The 13,768-nt window shown below is 46.4% G+C and overlaps 2 protein-coding genes across 2 annotated transcripts; both read left to right on the top strand.

Annotated features, from left to right (window-relative positions):
- The first annotated feature begins 4,519 nt into the window (after window positions 1–4,519).
- Window positions 4,520–7,343, top strand: LOC147080813 (ferritin heavy chain B-like). The gene is made up of 4 exons (XM_085981079.1): window positions 4,520–4,700; window positions 6,010–6,156; window positions 6,554–6,679; window positions 7,029–7,343. Exons 1-4 carry the CDS (start codon window positions 4,599–4,601, stop codon window positions 7,179–7,181), a joined length of 528 nt encoding a protein of 175 aa, XP_085837205.1. The 5' UTR covers window positions 4,520–4,598; the 3' UTR covers window positions 7,182–7,343.
- A 4,278-nt stretch (window positions 7,344–11,621) lies between these two features.
- Window positions 11,622–13,762, top strand: LOC147080812 (ferritin heavy chain, oocyte isoform-like; the record flags this gene model as incomplete). The annotated part of the gene is made up of 4 exons (XM_085981070.1): window positions 11,622–11,792; window positions 12,811–12,957; window positions 13,201–13,326; window positions 13,707–13,762. Coding segments are annotated over exons 1-4 (431 nt in total), but the record flags the coding sequence as incomplete, so codon positions are not given.
- Window positions 13,763–13,768: the final 6 nt, after the last annotated feature.

Here is a 13,768-nt window from a genome sequence, read left to right as displayed (position 1 = left end):
GTTTGGAACTATGTCGCTTCCAGGCGGAACTCTTCCCCCCGTCGGGAGCGGCGGCTCTCCTGCGGGAGCCGTTGCTCAGGAATCCACACCTCCACGACTGTGGGTTCGGGAGGCTGGCGGCGTGCAGGGCTGTGCCTGGCAAGGTGACCAGAGGCGGGTATCTGCTCTATGGCGGAGGAGTGGTCTGCATGGCGCCGGAGGAGCTGGCACGGCGCCTGGCCTGGGCCAACGTCCGGCTCGCAGTCAAAGCCATCGAGTCAGTGAAAGTGGCACTGGGCCCCGGCTCCACTAGGTGTATCGCGGCGGCTTAAGCACGGGGGCGATCCCGTCCGAGCTCACCCCCGTTCAGACGGAGTTCCTAATCGGCGCTCGGCCCCGAAACTCTCCTCGGGAACCGGCTCCTCACAACTTGCGCCGTCTCGAGGAAAGACCCTCCGTGCCTTTTCATTCCGCGCGGAGGAGTTTCCTGTACGGGCTGCTCCTGCACACACACTCCACTTTGCCGTCTGCTGTCTGCACACGCCGTGGCGTCTTGCTGACCGGCGGTGGCGGAGGTCCCCAATGGAGGGCTCTCTACGCGGGAGTCCTCCCTTGTTCCATCGGGGACTTGGCCTGGAGGGTGTTGCACGGAGCGGTCCTGTGCAATATGGTTTTAAATAGGTTCACGGACTCCCAGGCCGCCTGCATTTTTTGCGGCCTGGAGGAGTCCGTGTTTCACGTTTACATAGAATGTGAGAGGTTGCAGCCCCTCTTTCATTACCTGAAGGGGCTGCTCCTTGCTTTTTTTGGTTGCACTTCAGTCCCACGCTCCTGATCTACGGTCACCCTTGTCGGCCTGGGCCTGGCTAAAAAAGCCATCAATTGGTCCGGGGGGTCGTTCAGCCGGATTGCCTGCCTCTCTTCCGCGGCCATGTTCGTGCCCGGGTGTCCTTGGAGATGGAGCACGCGGTGAACCCGGCACGCTCGAGGCCTCCTGCGACCGGTGGGGACTGGAGTGATTCATCACCCAGCAACCAAATTTCAACTTGATTTGTTAAGTTTCACTTAATGTTTTGAGTTTAGTTGGTCTCTTTGTTTATGGGTTGCTCAAAAAGAGTACACACAGTGATTGCCTCTCTCTTCCTGCAATCCCCCCAATCCTGTCAGCTTAACTCCAACATCCTTTCCCCGGCGGATAGACCAGACTTACCCCAGTACATGTCAAAGACATGGAATGTACTCGTGCAAAAGGTAATATTTATAACATTACAAAAACACACATACACAGTTAACCATCATTTAAAGCTGGCATGAATCTAATAATGGGGGTGAGGCGGACCTACAAATACAAAGGGATCGGGATAGCTGGGTGGAAAATGGCATATAATGTGGGAAAATACAAAAGAATGAGACTAGGGAAAAGAAAGACTTGCATTTCTGTAGCGCCTTTTACGACCACCGGAAGTCTCAAAGCACTTTACAGCCAATGAAGTACTTTTTGAAGTGTAGTCACTGTTGTAATGTAGGAAACATAGCAGCCAATTTGCACACAGCAAGCTCCCACAAACAACACTGTGATAATGACTGGATCATCTGTTTTTGTTATGTTGGTTGAGGGATTAATATTAAAAGAAAGCACAATTTACACTTCATCTAGAGCCATCCTTTGTTTCTTAACCTGTCCCATTACCATCTCCCTTTGCCTTGAATATCTCTCAATGTCTCTTAATCTCTCCTGCCTTCCAGCCTATCACAGACCGTCCCTTTTGTTCTTTCCTCCCCTCCCCCCTTTCCCAGCCTCTTCACTTGCTTAAGAATCTGTTCCATTTCCGGCTTTTTTCCAGTTCTGACGAAAGGTCATCGACCTGAAACGTTGACTCTGTTTCTTTCTTCACAGACGCTGCCTGACCTGCCGAGTGTCTCCGGCATTTTCTGTTTTTATTTGAGGGATAAATAGGACAACCCAGCCTATCCAATCTTTCCTCATAGCTAAAATTCTTCAGCCCAGGCAACATCCTCGTAAATCTCCTCTGTACCCTCTCTAGTGCAATCACATCCTTCCTGTAATGTGGTGACCAGAACTGCACGCAGTACTCTAGCTGCGGCCTAACTAGTGTTTTATACATTTCAAGCATAACCTCCCTGCTCTTATATTCTATGCCTCGGCTAATAAAGCAAGTATCCCGTATGCCTTCTTAACCACCTTATCTACCTGTCCAGCTAACTTCAGAGATCTGTGGACATGCACTCCAAGGTCCCTCTGATCTTCTGCACTTCTCAGTGTCCTACCATTTAACCCTTGCCTTGTTAGCCCTCCACAAATGCATGACCTCACACTTCTCCAGATTGAATTCCATTTGCCACTGTTCTGCACACCTGACCAGTCCATTGATATCTTCCTGCAGTCTTCAGCTTTCTTCATTATCAACCACACAGCCAATTTTTGTATCATCTGCAACCTTCTTAATCATACTTCCTACATTCAAGTCTAAATCATTGATATATACCACAAAAAGCAAAGGACCCAGTACTGAGCCCTGCGGAACCCCACTGGAAACAGCCTTCCAGTCACAAAAACACCCTTCGACCATTACCCTTTGTTTCCTGCCTCTGAGCCAATTCTGGATCCAACTTGCCCCTTTGCCTTGGATATCATGGGCTTTTACTATTGTGACCAGTCTGCCTTGCAGGACCTTATCAAAAGCCTTACTAAAATCCATATAGATTACATCAAACGCACTACCCTCATCGACCCTCCTCAAAAAATTCAATCAAGTTAGTCAGACATGACCTTCCCTTAACATGTCCATGCTGACTGTCCCTGATTAATCCGTGTCTTTCTAAATGAAGATTTATCCTGTCGCTCGGAAATGTTTCCAATAATATTCCCAACACTGAGGTTAGGCTGACTGGCCTGTAATTATTCGGTCTATCCCATTCTCCATTTTTAAACTTCTTCTTCTCCTTCGGCAGTCCCTCCGAACCGAGGATGACTTGCTTCCACATTTAAAACGAGTTCTCAGGTGACTGATGAGTCCAATGCAGGACCTGCAGTCTCTGTCACAGGTGAGGCAGACGGTGGTTGAAGGGGGCGGGTGGGTGGGGTGCTTGGGTTGACGTGCGCTCCTTGCGCTGCCTGCGCTTAGCTTCCGCTTGCTCCCGGCGCAGAGACTCGATGTGTTCGGCACCTTCCCGGATTCTTCTACTCCACTTTGTGCGGTCTTAGGCCAGGGATTCCCAGGTGTCGGTGGGGATGTTACACTTTTTCAAGGAGGCTTTGAGGGTGTCCTTGATGCACTTCCTCTGCCCACCTGGGGCTCTCTTGCCGTGCCGGAGCTCCGAGTAGAGCACTTGTTTTGGGAGTCTCGTATCGGGCATGCGGACAATGTGACCCGTCCATCGGAGCTGATCGAGCGTTGTCAAAGCTTCGATGCCGGTGATGTTGGCCTGAGCGCGATCACTGACGTTGGAGTGTCTATCCTGCCAATGGATTTGCAGGATCTTGCGGAGGCAGCGTCGGTGGTACCTCTCCAGTGCTTTGAGGTGCTTGCTGTACATGGTCCCTTTTTAAACAACGGTACCACGTTAGCAGTCCTCCAGTCCTCTGGCACCACACCTGAAGCCAGAGAAGATTGGAAAATGATGGTCAGAGCCTCTGCTATTTCACACGCACTTTCCATTCGCCTGACCCGCTTTGCAGATTCACTGATCTGGTTGGATGTTGCCTCAAACCCACAGATACCTGAAAATGACCAACCCACTGAACCACGCAGAACTATTAAAAAGACACTGACTCGCAAACAACGGAGGATTCAATTAACCTGGGCAAGGTGGCCCTCAACTGGTCCAGGCAGAGCGCGGTCGATGGGGTGGGGGGTGTTCGCTCCGGCTGCCCGCCTCTCTTCCGTGGCTACAACCAATGCCTGGGTGTCCCTGAAGAGGGAGCACGCAGTGTCTGACGGTTCCCTTTGAGGCTTTCCCTAACCGGTGGGCACCAGAGGGACTGGAGTGCAGAGTGGATCCAGGGAACTCAATTATAATTTAAAAGGTTTTTATTTTAGTTTTGTCATAATTTGGAACTTATTGTTTGTGCCCCTTTAAAAAGGGGGTAACTTATGGTTTAAATGTTTCTGATTGATGATTTAATCGTCCCAATGGATTAGCTGAAAGATAAGCCTGTGATTCCAGATATTCAAACTGTGTTTGAGGAAAGTCAGGGCGATTGGGATCCTTCTTTTTTTTCTATAAATTTAAATGCCCCAGCTGCTGTGGATGGATTTCAACTCACGTCCCATTAATCAAAGCCTCTGGATTACTAGTTCAGGCAATTTACCACGAGGCTACTGTTCCCTTCCCTTGGGGTCCTTATTGCCATGTCAGCCAATGACACTCATTTTTCAAAGTTCTGATTGGCTCTGGGAGTCATCTCCCCTCCTCCCTTTACTTGATTGGTGCTCTGAGAGACGCTGCCACTTCTGATTGGGTATTGAGGAATGTCACTCATCATCTAGGCGGCCACGCCCTGGATTATCCAGCAGTATAAATACTAGGAGTTTGGTTAAATCTCAGTTTCTTACTCCAACAAAGCTTAGATTTTTAAAATAAAACTAATAATTAGGATGGCTTCTCAAGTGTGTCAGAACTACCACAAGGACTGTGAGGATGCTGTCAACAAGCAGATCAACATGGAGCTCTATTCCTCCTATGTTTATCTCTCCATGGTGAGTCTTGTATTTCTGACCACTTCACAATGGAGACTATGTAATGTGACTTTACTAAATTCTGTGCTGTATCTAGCCCACCCCTCAATCTATGCACAGTAAATTCATTTTTTAAAGCTATAATAATGCAATTTATCAGCTTGTGTGTTCATCAACAAACTGCCTCTCCTGGTCCTTGCAATAGCTGAACCTTATTCTGAGTATCTTAATGACTCTCTATTGGGCTCTTGTGAGGGTGTTGAAGATTATATTTGGAATACACTCTGCATTCAATGTGTGGCATTCAGAATTCTTATCCTCACTTCTAAATCACCCCATGGCTTTTTCCTACCTTGCTTTTGCAATGAGGGGATGTCATCTTCAAATTAGAAGTAGCCCATTTAGGAGGGAAGTCAGGAAGCACTTTTTCACACGAGGGTGGTGGAAATCCGGAACGCTTTCTTTTCCTGCCCTCCCATCCTGCAAGCTGTGGATGCTGGGACAATTGGAGCTTTGAAGACAGATGTTTTGTTGGGTAAGGGTCTCCAGGGAGATGGAGTAAAGCTACAGGTCAGCTATGACCAAATTGAATGGTGGAGCTGGCTTGGGTGGCTGAATGGCCTACTCCTGTTCCTAATATTCTTAACCTCCTAGTTTTAAGTACTAGTTTGTGCCCTTCTGTCTTTTTCTCTAGCTCCCTTTGCTTTAATGGTGGTAAAGCCTTCAGCCACTTTGACCCTACTCAGTGGAACTCTCCCTTAACTCCTCTGCTTTTCTACTTCTTGACCATGACCAAGCACTTCAAATTCTGAAGGTTTATGAACCTTTATTCCTTGGTATCACATACCTTGATTAGTGTTGAAGGTGCCAAATTAATGCTGCTTGTGGTAATTTTAGTTCATGGGATGAATGTAGCCAGTAAGACTCAGACCAGTTTCTCTTTGATGTACTACATATTGTGCACTGTGACTAGACTCTACTTTAATGGGTTTGTTTAGTGCCCCTTGGCATTAGATCTGGGCCAATATTTGCAAGTTACTATTTAATCTGCTCCCACCACCCTTTCAGGCAGCGCATGCACTTGAGTTTCCTCCTGTAGCCTCTGGTTCTTTTGCCATTTCCATTGGCCAGTTCCCCTATTGCTAGGGGTAAGATTGTCCACTCGCTACCAGGTTAGTGCAGTAAGTAGGCCTGTGCTAGTTTTCATGTACAACGAGTTCAGTGAGACTTGAACCCTTTGAAAGAAAGCATAATCCAGGTTGGCTTTATGTACGATACCCATGATTGATCTGCTTTGGGATACCCAACTACTTTTCTGATCTCTCCATAGTCCTTCTACTTTGACCGGGATGATGTTGCCCTGCGTCACTTTGCCGAGTTCTTCAAGGAGCAGTCACACGAGGAACGGGAGCACGCGGAGAAACTGATGAAATTCCAGAATCGGCGTGGAGGCCGAATCATCTTGGCGGACATCAAGGTTTGGCTCAATAAACGAGTGACCTTCTGTCTGGGTCCCCGTAGACTGATTGTTTCAAATACTTTCTAAAGCAATTTGTTCCAATTTATAACAAACAGGCCATTTGACCAAGTGGGTCCATGATGGAGTGTATCCTGCACGAACCACCTCCCACCGTGCTTCATCTAACCCTATCTGCATATCCTTCTATACACTTCTCCCTAGTACTTATCTAGCTTCCCCTTAAATACATCTGTGATTTGACTCCAGTAGTTGTGTTGGCTTAATGCCGTAGTTCTATTTTCTTCTAACACATTGGTTCATGGTAAAATTAGATATTTGCACCCCTAATTTCCTTCAATACTTTCTTGTTTGTTTATTCCATTATACAGTGAACTGTCTGAATTTCCCTTTCCAGAAACCAGAGCAGGATGAGTGGAGCAATGGTCTGGAGGCGATGCAGAGAGCTCTGCAGCTGGAGAAGAATGTCAACCAGAGTCTGCTGGATCTGCACAAACTCGCCACTGATAGGACCGACCCTCATGTAAGTTCTTGATGCTGTAATGTGGGCATATGTTCAGTTGGAGGTGGTGGAAACTTGAGCCTATTTATAAGATCTTCATGCCCAATAGCTGTGTTGGTGCCTTTTTTAGGTTTGAGTGGTGGGAGGTTGGCCTACTGTGGACAGTGACTAGTAAATGTGTCCCAGTGATTCTAGGATCTATGCCCCTATTGTGCAGGAAGTTTAATCTAATGATGCAGTAATTCCATTAATCTCAATTGCACCACTAGACTATCCTGCAGTCCAAGTGGATTAAACACTCTGGGGGGGGAAGCTAGGATGTTCCTTGAAATCTGCTGCTGGACATAACTAGTTTCCCTCTTTTCCCCAGTTGTGTGACTTCCTGGAGACCCACTATTTGGATGAGCAAGTGAAGATGATCAAGAAGCTTGGAGATCACATCACCAACCTGAAGAGACTGGGAGCCCCTGAGAATGGCATGGGAGAGTACCTGTTTGACAAGCACACCCTGGGGGAAGAGTGACTGCAGGGATGAAGCCTATTGTGTTTAGTACTTGTATTTATAATTGTGTGCGAGACTCCTGTCTTGTAGGGAATGATGGCTTGTGACTTTGTGCAAGAGCTGAGAGACCTGGGCTCTTAATGTGAAATGTCACTAACTGTAAATAAACTGTTCTATATTGGACTGGATTTTGTCTGCTTGTAAATTTTAGTGGTTTTTGTTCCAGTTGGCATAGTGGTTAGCACTGTTGCCTCACAGCGCCAGGGACCCGGTTTCGAATCTGGCCTCGGGTGACTCTCTGTGTGGAGTTTGCACATTCTCCCCGTGTTTGCGTGCGTTTCCACCGGGTGCTCTGGTTTCCTCCCACAGTCCAAAGATGTGCGGGTTAGGTTGATTGGCTATGATAAATTGAACCTTAGCGTTAGGGGGGATTAAATACGTGGGGTTACTGGGATAGGGTGGGATATGTGTTGGTGTAGGGGTTATGGGGATCGAGTGGGATGTGTGTCGGTGCAAGCTCGATGGGCCGAAATGGCCTCTATCTGCACTGTGGGGTTTCTGTGATGTTCTGTGAACTTGCTTACATTTCCAGTATTACACTGGGCTGTGCAGCAGTGTTGTCATGGGATTTGGTCATAGAATGGTTACAGCACAGGAGGCCATTCGGCCTGTCGAGCCCATGCCGGCTCTCTGCAGGAGCACTTCGGCTAGTACCACACCCTGCCCTTTGTGTGGACCCCTGCCATTTTTTCCTTCAGGTGCTTGTCTAGTTCCCTTTTTGGAAACCGAGATTGAGTCTACCTCTATCAACCTCAGGCAGTGCATTCCAGATGCTGACCACTCGCTCTGTTCAGTTTTTCCTCATGTCGTCTGTGGGCCCCCTGCCAATCACCTTAAATCTGTGTTCTCTGGTTCTCGACCCTTCCACCAATGGGAACAGTTTTTTTTTGCCGCGGTAATTTTAATTTATTTAACTTGGATATTCTATGTATTTCTTGGAAATTTGTCAATCTTGAGTTGCAAGCAAACTGCAATGTTGTAATACAACAACTTAATGTACAAAGGTGTGTTCAGCCAAATGAGCTAATGGGACCAGGGCCCCTTGAAGTTTGGTCAGAATTCGGTTTTAGAGTCTTAAAGGAGGCAGAGGTTTAGGGAGGGAATTCCACAGCTTGGGGTCTAGGCAGTTAAATAGAAGTACTTGTTGCCATGGTGATGAATATTCCCCCTGCCCTTGAGAGCTTGGAGAGTTATAATTTAGCCACTACAATGAAATACAAGTTATAATAAACACAAGGATGATTTCCTGTGACTGTGTTCTGTCATTTCAGTCCAATGAAGAGAAAGCTCTGGTTTAGCATTCTCTAAGAATTATATTTTCCCTGGGCAAGAGCAGTTTGTATTCAGCAAACTGCTACAGATCCCCATCAGTCATTAGTGGGGGTAACTCTGTTAACAAACTCACCAGTGCCGCTATAGCCTTTCTGGGCAGCGAAACAAATAACTGCTGCACAGACCAGCAATGTTGGAGCTCACTGAACTCATGATAAGGGGATTACAATTGATGTGGTGGTGGAGGAGAATCAACAATTGCCATATCAGCTTGCTATCCACATAACATAATTAGAAGCAGGAGTAGGCCATGCGGCCCTTGAGCCTGCTCCACCATTCAATAAAATCATGGCTGATCTTCAATCTCACCTCTACTTTCCAGCCCGATCTCCATATCCCTTGATCACACTACAATCTAAAAATCTATCTCAGCCTTGAATATAGTTAATGATTCAGCATCCACAGCCCTTTGGGGTAGAGAATTCAAAGGTTTCTTACTGGGAAAGTGTGAATACCCTATTGGGCTTTGTTCTGGGACCCCTCTCCTTCCCCCTCTCCCACCATGGTTGACTATCCTGCCAACACTCATGGTCTTGGGTAAGGTATTGAAGGATGAGGAATCCGTGTGGAACTGTATTCCCACAAAATATAATCCTTCTGGAAGCAGTAAATGTATTTCATTAAATGCACAAAGTAAAACCCCCAAGTTAAATAGATACTTCTCCTGAAACTCTTTCCCCCTCCCTGCCTGTTCCATCAATGTATAAACCCAATACCGGCAGCTGCTCCTTAAATGTATTGATTGGTATTCAGGCCCATTGTGCAGTTCATACCAAATAGCAATCATCCTTTCCAAATCCGACTGCATCTCCATTTGTGTCCTTCACCCCCAGGAATGGATTCATCCGTTGATGATGCTGCAGCTGCAACACGCCAGTGTTTACACGCTAATTTAGGAACTTCGCTGAGAACTGCAGCGGCTGCAATGAAATTGCCGTCTTCAGCAATTCCACGTTGATGTCTTTGCATCTCTCAGAGGCATTTCTGGGGTATCTGAGTCCCCACATTTCACACGACGATGAGCCGCAATTCTACGAGTCGGGATGGGTTTGCGTGCTGACGGGTTGGATGGCTTCATGTTTCAGACAAAACAAAGTCTTCAGCCCACTCGATGTGAAAAACATTACAGGAGCCCGTGTTTTAAGAATTACATCGAATTTACAGCACAGAAACAGGCCACTTGGCCCGACTGCTCCGTGCCAGTGTTTATGCTCCACACGAGCCTCCTCCCGCCCTCCTTCATCTAATCCGATCAGCATATCCTTCTTTTCCCTTCTTACCAAACTTCCCCTTAAATGCATCTCTGCTCTTCGTCTCAACTACTCCATGTGGTAGTGAGTTCCACATTCTCACCACTGAAGAAGTTGCTCCTGAATCCCCTCTTAGATTTATTAGTGACTATCTTATATTTATGGCCCTGAGTTCTGGACTCCCCCACAAGTGAAAGCATTTTCTTTCCATCTGCCTTATCAAAACACCTTCATAATTTTAAAGACCTCTGTTAGGTCACCCTTCAGCCGCCTTATTTCTAGAGAAGAGAGCCCCAGCCTGTTCAGTCATTCCTGATCGATATAACCTCTCAGTTCTGCTGTCATCCTTGTAAATCAAATTTCCACCTCCTCCAGTGCCTCTATATCCTTTTTGTAATATTCTCCTTAGAGCAGAAAAGGCTAAGAGGAGATTTGATAGAGGCGTTTAAAATCATGAAGGGTTTCGATAGAGTAAATAAAGTGAAACTGTTTCCAATGGCTGAAGGGTCGATAACCAGAGGACACAGATTTAAGATGATTAGCAAAAGAACCAGAGGCGACAGGAGGAAAAACGTTGTTACACAAGGAGTGGTTAGGATTGGGAATGCGCTGCCTGATGGGGCGGTGGATACAGATTCAATAGTGGCCTTCAAAAGGGAATTGGATAAATACTTGAAGTAGAAAAAATTCCAGGTACCTGGGGAAAGAGCGGGGGAGTGGGACTAACTGGATTGCTCTTTGAACGAGCCGGGACAGACTCGATGGGCCGAATAGCCTCCTTCTGTGCTGCACTATTCTGTGATTTTATGGAGACCAGAACCGTGCACTGTACTCCAAGTGCAGTCTAACCGAGGTTCTATACCAATTTAACACGTTGAACTCGGGTGCGGTTCGGCTGCAAGCACTCCCCGCACTGAGGTCAGAACGGCACTAATGGTAACTGTTTGCATCTCACAAAATCTATGAGGTCGACGTTCACCCCGCTCCGTGCCGATACATTTCCTACAGTCTGACTACAAAGAAGCACAGCCCTGGTAGCAGCTCCCCGAGTGACGGGCAAGATAATACACCCCTGTTTTTTCTGGAAGAGAAATTTCTGTCTTTACATCTGAAGGGATTGTGTGGTGGGGAGAAATATTTAATGGAAAGTCAAGCCTCATGGGTCCCGGTTCTACAGAATCTGAAAATGGGAATGAATAATACTCTGGTGTAGGTTCCATGACACACAAAGATGTTTCCAATCAATTTATTCCATTTTTTCGAACATTAATTCATGGGATGTGCGCGTCGCTGTCAACGGCCAGAATTTATTGCCCATCCCGAGTCACCCTGGAGAAGGTGGTGGTGAGCCGCCTTCTTGAACCGCTGCAGTCCATGTGGTGAAGGTACTCCCACAATGCGGTTAGGGAGGGAGTTCCAGGATTTTGACCCAGCGACGATGAAGGAACAATTGTAGGAAAATTCATCGATAGCGAAGGATGATTCTCAGCACTTTGAGCTTTTCGAAAGCAGCAAATTGTCATTTAATTCAAATGAGAGCATCAAACAACGAGAGACTTTCAGATTTGAAGAAGGCCAAGGAACCCAAAAGCAGTGACATCACCGAGACTGATCTCCCAAACCTGCTGGTTTTCCATAGCTCTGATTGGCTCTGGGTCTCCCCCCCTCCTCCCCCACACCCCCTCTCCTTTGTTAATTGGTGCCTGGATTCAGGAAAGATTCCTGATTGGCTCTCAGGGATTGTCAATCATCGTTGGTCATGTCATTCCTTGTTTGAATGCAGGCTGTCCCAGTAGTATAAATACAAGAGCTTGGGGGGTAGAAAGGATTAGTTTTTGAACTTTCTAGGTGATAGTGAGCAGTAATAGTAGAACAGAAAATAGTGAAGATGGCCTCCCAAGTGCGTCAGAACTACCACAAGGACTGTGAGGATGCTGTCAACAAGCAGATCAACATGGAGCTCTATTCCTCCTATGTTTATCTCTCCATGGTGAGTCTTGTATTCCTTGTTGCTGTATTCTGAAAAGTTGGAAATTCTGCAGTTCCATGAACTGGTTTTAAACTATATTTCTCTTGACTTCCTTACCTGGGGAAGCAATCTTTGGGCAGTGAGTACTTCAGGGTGATCTTGTTGAGTTAATGGCCTGCTCCTTGTAGCAGCTGCACTCTGTTGACCAGGTTTAATATATGGAACTTGCTCAGCTGCTGCCTGAGTTTGTAACAGAAGAGCACAAACCTGGTCCAGTGACTGTTGGTGCTTGTTGACATGAGACAAAGTTCAGTTTCAGTGGGGTGACTGTAGTGAGTGAAATGATGGCAGGTCCTCACTAGCTTTCTCTATAACTGGAAGTGAAGTCCTGGGAATCCTGGTGTTGAAGCCTTGTTCACTGAGCCTAGATCTCTTGCACTACATTGTGGTGTAAAACTACTGGAATTGAGGAATTTTCTCATTCTATGCCCAACTTCATTTTAGAATGGACAGAATAAGCATTTATATAGTTCCTTTTGACTACCTCCCCAAAGTACTTTGTAGCCAATGAATTCACCTGTTATGTGGGAAATGCAGCAGCCAATTTGTGCACAGTAAGCTCTCACAAACCATGGGAATGATCAGATCATCTGTTTTAGTGGTGTTGGTTGAGGGATAAATATTGTCCTGGGAAACTGGAGAGAACTCCCCTGTTCTCTGAAGTAGTGCCTTGAGATCTTTCACATCCACCTGAGGACAGACAGGGCCTCTGTTTAACATCTCATCTGAATGACGGGAGGTAGAGGAGGTGCTACTTACCCAGCAGTAGAGTTTAGTTTGACTGGACATGAAATATAATCCTTAACATTAGTGTTTTTTTGCTGGTTGAGTCTTTCATCCTGGTTTTTTTTCTTGGGAGGAGAAGCTGGTCAACATGTTGATTAGTGAAGTGAATTATATTTTGCTTGTTTAACCAAAGGTATCTATTTTTGCAAAAATAAATAACTCACTCTGAAGCTGTTTAAAATTCTCTCCACAGTCCTATTACTTTGACCGGGACGATGTTGCCCTGCGTCACTTTGCCGAGTCCCTCAAGGAGCAGTCACATGAGAAACACGAGGATGCGGAGAAACTGATGAAATTCCAGAATCGGCGTGGAGGCCGGATCATCTTGGAGGACATCAAGGTTGGATTCAATAAATGAGTGGCTCTCTGTTGGGATCCCATTGTTTCCAATACTTTCTAAAGCAATTAGTTCCAATTTGATTCCATGGTTCTGGTGGCTTAATGCAGTAATTCTATATTCCTGTGACACATTGGTTCATGGTAACATGGACTTCTGGCTGCCTTTCACCCCTGTTTTCCTTATCCTGTCTCGTGTATTTTTTTGTTTAATTCATTGTAAGTGAACTGTGACTTTCCCCTTCAGAAACCAGAGCAGGATGAGTGGAGCAATGGTCTGGAGGCGATGCAGAGAGCTCTGCAGCTGGAGAAGAATGTCAACCAGAGTCTGCTGGATCTGCACAAACTCTCCACTGGCAGCACCGACCCTCATGTAGGTTCCTAATGTGGGCTTTTTGGGTATGTTGGAGGTGGTGGACCCTTGCTGTCCTTGAGCCTATCAAATATCTCCAAGCCCAATTGCTTTGTGTTGGGGTGTCTCTCCTGGGTCCTTCAGGGGGTTGGGGAGAACATGGGGGGTTGGCCAAATGTAGACATTGAGAATAAATGTCAGGTGTATCCAAGATCTAAGCATCTATTATACATGAATTACTGGATCATTTGAGCAAATTTACATCATCTCGATTGCACCACTTGACTATCCTCCAGTCCAAGAGGATTTAAAATCCCAACTCTAGATGGAGGTGAGGGGGAGCTCCAGATGTTCCTTGATATCTGCTACTAGCCATAACTAGTTTTGCTTTTTGGTTTCAGTTATGTGACTTCCTGGAGACCCACTACTTGGATGAGCAAGTGAAGATGATCAAGAAGCTTGG

This window comes from Somniosus microcephalus, unplaced genomic scaffold (assembly GCF_052327205.1).
Source record: "Somniosus microcephalus isolate GS21.2 unplaced genomic scaffold, FLI_Smic_1.0 scaffold1109, whole genome shotgun sequence".
In the NCBI taxonomy this organism is placed as follows: Eukaryota; Metazoa; Chordata; class Chondrichthyes; order Squaliformes; family Somniosidae; genus Somniosus; species Somniosus microcephalus.
Note: the sequence above shows the minus strand (reverse complement) of the source record. Positions and strands in the feature narration are given on the sequence as shown.

What these genes read in the sequence shown, in the direction of transcription:
- LOC147080813 (XM_085981079.1), top strand. Translation starts at nt 4,599, where the DNA reads ATGGCTTCTCAAGTGTGTCAGAACTACCACAAGGACTGTGAGGATGCT. An exon ending in CCTATGTTTATCTCTCCATG is followed by an intron (nt 4,701 to 6,009) that starts GTGAGTCTTGTA and finishes ATCTCTCCATAG; the next exon opens with TCCTTCTACTTTGACCGGGA. An exon ending in CTGATAGGACCGACCCTCAT is followed by an intron (nt 6,680 to 7,028) that starts GTAAGTTCTTGA and finishes TCTTTTCCCCAG; the next exon opens with TTGTGTGACTTCCTGGAGAC.